Source organism: Chrysochloris asiatica, unplaced genomic scaffold (genome assembly GCF_000296735.1).
Source record: "Chrysochloris asiatica unplaced genomic scaffold, ChrAsi1.0 scaffold00125, whole genome shotgun sequence".
In the NCBI taxonomy this organism is placed as follows: domain Eukaryota; kingdom Metazoa; phylum Chordata; class Mammalia; order Afrosoricida; family Chrysochloridae; genus Chrysochloris; species Chrysochloris asiatica.
The window spans coordinates 1,273,470-1,280,579 of NW_006408643.1; the positions used below are offsets into that span (position 1 = coordinate 1,273,470).

A 7,110-nucleotide genomic window follows, 5' to 3' on the forward strand; every position below is an offset into this window, starting at 1 on the left:
TAGCGACCCTGTACAGGGTTTCCGAGGGTGTAAATCTTTACGGGAGTAGAAAGCCTCATCTTTCTCCCGTGGAGCGGCTGGTAGTTTCGAACTGCTGACTTTAAGGTTTGCAGCCCAATTCGTAACCACTACGCTACCAGAGCTCGGTGAGGGTACCCCTCATTTCCACCCACCCTCTGTTATGCCAAACATGATGTCCTTTTCCAGGTCTTTCTGTCCAAAGTAAGCAAGGGACTTGCTTTATTTACTTCTAAGGCGTCTCCTGGCTGTATTTCCTCCAAGACTGATTTATAAAGAATATCTTCTTGAGGGTCTTCCTCTTTTTCCCTGACCCTCCACTATACCAAGTGTGATGTTCTTCTCCAGAGACTGATCCCTCCTGATAACATGTCCAAAGTACACGAGACAAGGGCTCTCAATTCCAAGGAGCCTTCTAGCTACACTTCTCCCGAGAGAGATTTGGTTGTACTTCTGGTAATTGATGGTACTTTCAATATTCTTTGGCAACATCATGATTCAGATGCATAGGCTCTTCTCACGTCTTCCTGATACACTGTTCAACTTTCACATGCACGTGAGGTGATTGAAGATAGTACCATGCTTTGGGTCAGGTACACCTTAGCCCTCAAAGTGACATTTTTAAAGGGTGCTTTTTAATACTCTTTCCAAGAAGCGGCCAGGGAGTTTGAACCACCAACCTTGCAGTCTAGTGCATTATCCCACAGTGCCACACTAGGTCTCCCCATTGGTGAGGTATGTTAAGTTGTTAAGTGCCATTGAGGTCGAGTCCATCCCGACCCATAGTGACCCTGTGTGGGTTTCCAAGGAGCAGCTGCTGAGGTTGAACTGATGACCTTGCAGTTCAAAGGACTTTGCAGTCTGATGCATTAGCCCACAGCGCCACATAAAGACTGTAGTCTTTGATCTTCATTCGCATAGTTTTCAAATCTTTGCTTTTAGCAAATTGAGTTATCTGCATATCACATGTTTCTAATGAGTTCCTCCAATTCTAATGCCACATTGTTCTTCATATAATCCAGTTTCTGGAATTATTTGCACAGTATATACGTTGAATACTTTTGGTAAAAGGATACACACACGTGTCTTGATTTTAAACCACATACTATCTCCTTGTTCTGTTTACAAGACTGCCTCTTGGTGGATGTACAGGTTCTTCATGAGCACAGTTAAGTATTCTGAATACTCATTCTTTACGATGTTATCCCTAGTTTGATATGATCCACAAAGTCAAATGCCTTTGCAAAGGCAATAAAGTACCAGTAAACATCTTTCTCATATTCTCTGCTTTCAGTTAAGATGCATGTGACCTAGCAGTGAACAACTTATTCCACATCCTCTCTTTAATTGCTTTAAATCTCTGACAGCACCCTGTTGATGTACTGGTTTTGAATGATCTTCAGCAAAGCTTTGCTTGTGTGTGATATTAAGGATTGTTGCTAAGGATTGTCAAGTTGGTTCTGACTCACAGCGACCCCGATGGGGTTTCTAAGGAGCAGTTGGTTGGTTTGAACCACTGATCTTGTGGTTAGCAGTCCAGTGCTTATCCTACAGCACAATGCTGTGAGTCCAGATATAGATATAGATACGTAGTTGTTAAAGTGTCATGGAGTTGGTTCCCACTCAGCAGCCCTGTGTAGGGTTTCTGAGACTGTAAATATTTGCAGGAGCAGAAAGCTTCATCTTTCTCTTGCAGACACTGGTGAGCTCCATCTGCTGACCTTGTGATTCAAAGTCCAGTGCTTACCCTACAGTACTGCCTCATTTCTATATCAAGGGTTGTTGTGAAGTGCTGTAGAGTCGATTCTGACCCATGGCGACTCTGTATAGGGTTTCCAAGGAGCAGCTGGTGAGCTTGAACTGCCAACCTTGGAGTTCAAACGGTGGTATTGTTCAGTAGTTTCCACATTCCGTTGGGTCTGTTCTCTTTGGAATGGGCAGAAATATGGATCTCTTCCAGTCAGTTGGAAGCTGTCTTCCAAATTCCTTGGCCTAGCCGAGTAAGTGCCTCCAGTGTTGCATCTGTATGCTGAGGCATCTCATTGGTGTTCCATCAGTCCCGCCAATGCCATATATTTATGTGATTCCCAGATATTTTCAGATGCATTCGCTGATGGTTGGAGGGTTGGGAGGCATGAACTGGCCTCTCCAGAGGTTCCCCTGTGGCCCTCTGAGCCTGAGGGGACAGCAGTGTGTGTCATGGCAGGCCGGCTGCTTCCCTGTCCTCTTATCTCAGGCCACAGCCTTCCTTCCTCATTCCCCCAACCTTGGGGCTCTTCCTTGCTTTTCTGGGCTTCAGTGGCCGACTGTGGGATTCAGAAGGCCTCACTGAGCCAGGAGCGCTATGGTCTAGTTGTGAGGAACTTTGTTTTACGTTGAGGTGTAGTCTGTCCTGAGGCCTGTGCTCTTTCATTGTCATCAGCATATTCTTGTCAGAGGGCACGAGTCTGTTGCAGGATGTCAATGCTGGGTGGTCTCCCTCTCTCGGTGATTTCAAGTTATGATGGTGGGATAGGGTAGACGCATTTCAGCAGGTGCTGAACTGGTCCCCTGGAGGCTGTTGGGGGTCTCTGGACCAAAGAGACCCAGGGCTTAGCCATGCTGGGGACAAAGTCTCAGCTCCAGACTAAGGCCCATGTGGTTCTGCACATTCCACTCTTGTGCACCGCTATGCAGAATAGGTGTGCCCCACAGGGTCGTCACCTTCACAAAAGGCTTCAAACCACCACCTTTCAATTACTAGTCACCCAGGGCACCGGTGCTGCTGAGGAAGGGGCAGCTGAAGATGTCAGTCACTGTTGGGACACAGGCTTTGGGAATTGGAAGCCCACCTCCAGCCTCCTTAGCTGGTGTGGGTGTGGGACAGAGGAGGTGGCTCCCTAGGGTTCCTGTTTGCAGGTCTGACCCTGAGGTGGGGGCGGAATTCCCGGTCCAGAGCAGGCCTCAAAACCGCCACAGAGCCAGAGACACCAGCCATCTCCCCTCCCCTCCCCTCAGGGATGGAGGACACCACGGCCCTCTCTAGTCTGTCCCACAGGCTTGGTGACCAGGAAGTCTGAGTCAGGGAGTTAGCCCTCTGAGAAGGTCAAGGGTCAAGGTGACTGGCTGGCTGTTTGAATCACTGGGTAAATTCCCAGCTCAGTTATTGTCCACTCAAAGGCAGACCCAGATGCTCTGAGGCCAAGTCCATGACAACAAACAGAGACATCCACTCACTGAGGTGGGCGAGACAGGGAGCATCAAGCACAGGGCCTGGTACACAGCTGGTGCTTACTACTGGTCAGGCACCTGTCCTGCAGCTGCAAAGCTGAAGTTGGCAGGTGGCCTGGGGGCTGGGGAGGAGCTGCTTTGAGGCAGGAGAGTTAGAGGTGCTGGTAAGTGAACACTACTATGCTCCAGGCCGGGGCTCGCATCTTCCCATTGAATCCTCACAGCACCAGCCCCAGGAACCCCCCCTGTTTACAGATTTACAGAGCAAGCAACTGAGGCTCAGAGAGAGCTGGACTCGAACCCCGCTCTTTCTGACTCACAAAGACCTGGCCCTTAATCTCCCTGCTGGCCTCCCCCCAGGCTCCTGGGACCATGGACCTAGGGCCCTGAGGACGTGGGCTCCCTGTGGCAATGACGACGGGGGACTGCTGCCACCTCCCCGGCTCCCTGTGCGACTGCTCCAGCAGCCCTGCCTTCTCCAAGGTCGTGGAGTCCACGGGTCTCGGGCCACCCCAGTACGTGGCACAGGTGACGTCAAGGGATGGCCGGCTCCTCTCTACCGTCATCCGGGCTTTGGACATGCCGAGGTGAGTGAAGACAGGTCCTCTGCCCTCTTATCTCTCGGGGCGCACCGATTGCCTCCCACCCTGGGGCTGGCAACTGTGAGCAGAGCAGTGACATCTCACCCCTTCTAACTGGAGGGAGGGGGAGAGAGAGACTCACTGTCGGCACATCCCTTAGCAATTCCTGTGACTCACAGGCCTCCTCTCTCCTACCTTCTTACCAGTTCTGACATCAGCTGTCCCTCCCACCGCACTCTGCTTCTCTGTGGACTCAGTAACTCACTGCCCGGCACTGGACCACACAGAACTCACACACCAACCAGACTCACAAGTTCAGGGCTTCTTAGGGAAGGAATGGGTTACAAGTTGGGATCAGAAAGAACTCAGCATACAGCAGCTTCTCTGTGGCCCTCAACTTCTTGGCCTGATCTCTGCCCTGCCTGGGTGAGTGTTACTAAGCTCTCTAGTTCTACCAGCAAGTGCCCAGAGGCACCTGCTCCTCCAGTGAGCCCTAAGGCCAAAGGCGCTCAGAGAGCTTGTCTCTCCCCGCTCCTCAGTGAGCCTCAGGCCAAAGGCACTCAGTTCTCTCGCTCTTCTCGGTCAGCCTCCTGGTTCTGCTGCCGACGACATTTCTTTGCTGCTGATTCTTGGCGTCTCTAGGGTCACAGCTCTCTCTGAGTCTCCTCAGTGGAGATAATTCTCAGCACAGGGATCCTGGATCCACTCGGCCTCTTCTTTCTTGATGGGTGGTGAAGTCCCCTCTCTCTGCTCACTTCTTTCCCTTTACCTCTTGTAGGGTGAAAGTGGGGACTGGAGGTATGTCCTTTTTAGTAAGGTGGTGACTCTAGGTCCACTCCACCCTAATCCTGCCTCAGTCACGGACAACTAACCACAGGCGTAGAGGCTAGACTGATCACCCTCACAAAACGGAAGATGATGAGAGCAGATCACCACCCAGTCCTGGGAATCCTGTTGACACAGGCTCCAGGCACCTTATTTGTATGTTCCCACCCAATCACTTTGATGACTAAGATGCGCCTGACCCAAGCCTCATATGCATGTGAAAGTTGACCACTGAATGAGGGAGACCAGAGAAGAACCAATGCTTGTGAACTACGGTGTTGGAGAAGAATATTGAAAGGCTCAGAAAAAGTAACCAATCTGTTGGAAGAAGTCCAGGCAGAATGCTCTTTAGAAGTGAGGATGGCCAGACTCTGTCTCTGTCTTTGGATACGTTATCAGGAGGGACCAGTCCCTGGAGACGGAGATCATGCTTTGTGAAATAGAGGATCCACGAAAAAGAGGAAGATGGAGTGACACAGTGGCTTCACCAGTGGGCTCGGAGGATGGCGCAGGACTGGGCACTGTTTGTGTTCTGTTGTATGCTGGGTCACTAAGAGTCGGAATTGGCTGGATGGCACCTAACAACAGCTCAGTCATTGTGTGGGAGTCACAGAGACTGGGTCCAAGGGTCATATTATTAAGTCATTTGTACCCAGCAGAAGCCAGCCATTCAGGAGGGCCAGGCGGGCACGTAAGTCAGAAGCAGATTTTCACACAAGAGCGGGCGGCTGCTTTTCAGCCTCAAAAGGTATCACCCTGTGGCAATAGAGGCCCGGCTGGCCAGGGTTCATTCTTCAGAAAATGCCAAAGTTTCAGGTTCTTATGTGAAATCTGGAGTCCTAGTGTGGCACTGTAGGATAAGCACTGGATCACAAGGTTGGTTTGAACCACAGGGTTGGCGGTTCAAACTCACCAGTTGCTCCTTGGGAACCCTAATCAGGGCTGTTATGAGTCAGCACCAACTCCATGGCACTTAACAACAATGACAGCATGTGAAATTGGAAGCGCAAATGTTAGCAAATAGTTCTCGCTTGGGAATGACCCAGTAGAGAAGCGGTAGCAGACAGAAGGCTGGGGACTCAGCGGAAAACCCAGTAACCCACCAAGTTGGTTATGAATCACAGCAACCCCATGTGTGTCAGAGTAGAACTGGGCTCTGTGGTGGTTGTGAAGTACCACCGAGTCGATTCCAACTCATAGCAACCTTGTATAAGGTGTCCAAGGAGCAGCTGGTGAGTTTGAACCACTGACATTGCAGTTCAAACCAACTTGAGGTTGAGTGCTTCTCCGGGACCGTGCCAGGACTCCATAGGGTTGGGTTTTTTTCTATAGGTAGAGTGATATACTATGCTCATGGCAAGGAAGCCTTGGCATTGTGAGGACGCCAGCGCTACTTAGAGTGAGCTGCACATAGGATGCAATTCCAATGCAGACTCCATCAGGATTGATTTTCACATACACAATCCAGCCACCCTGTTACATTCTGTAAGCTTCACGACCACCATCCACAGGGTTTTCACTGGTGCTTTTTTCAAACATAGCTTGCCAGGCCTTTCCTCCAAGGCATCTCTGAGTGGATTCAAACAGCCAACTGCTTAGTTAGTAGTCAGGTACTTAATTGTCTGCCTCACCCAGAAATGCAGCCTCACCCTACTGGGGCTTAACTCTGCAGCTGAAGGCTCCTCCTGCCCACACCTGCCTTTGGAGTGACCTTGGCCACGTTCCGTCACCACCTGTGTCTCTGAAGTGGGGAGGCCTTTCTCACTGGGTGGTTCTGAGACTATAATTCCACGAGACATATAAAGTGCCTGCAATGGAGTTTTCTTTCTAGTAAGCATCTGCTAAGGAGCCCTGATAGCACAGTGGTTAAGCATTTGGCTGCTTGCTGTAAAGTCAGAAGTTTGAACCCACCAGTCAGTGTGCAGGAGAAAGATGTGGCAGTCTGTTTCCATGAAGATTTTTGTTGTTATGAAGTGCTGTCAAGTCGATTCCGACCCATAGCGACCCTGTATAGGGTTTCCGAGCAGCAGCTGGTGAGCTTGAACCTTGCAGTTCAAACAGCTTTGCAGTCTGGTGCATTAACCTGCAGCGCCACACCAGGACTCCATGCCATCAAGTCAGTTCTGACTCATAGTTAATAATGTACAATTCAGTGAAACACTGCCTGGCTCTGCACCATCCTCACAGTTGTTAGTTTAAGCTCCTTGTTGCAGCCACTGTATTTCCAAGCATAATGTCCTTTGCCGGGGACTGGTCCCTCCTGGCACATGTCTGACATATGTGAGATGAAGTGTGGCCATCCTCGATTTTTTATTATTATTATTATTAAATGTTTTTATTTTGAATTGAGCATCCTTGATTTTAAGGAGCATTTTGGCTGTACTTCTATCTACCACAGAGATGTGCTGTCCATGGTACTTTCAGTATTCTTTTCCAGCACCATAATTCAAATGCATCAATTCTTCTACAATCTTCT

General features: G+C 49.8%; 1 protein-coding gene across 1 annotated transcript in view; it reads left to right on the forward strand.

Annotated features, from left to right (window-relative positions):
• Positions 1-7,110, forward strand: part of MARCH2 (membrane-associated ring finger (C3HC4) 2, E3 ubiquitin protein ligase) — a 25,385-nt gene that overhangs the window by 3,873 nt on the left and 14,402 nt on the right. Inside the window, exon 2 of the mRNA XM_006868874.1 lies at positions 3,589-3,815. Within this exon, the coding sequence (XP_006868936.1) occupies positions 3,640-3,815 (176 nt within the window). The 5' untranslated portion in view covers positions 3,589-3,639. The remainder of the gene's footprint in view (positions 1-3,588; positions 3,816-7,110) is intronic.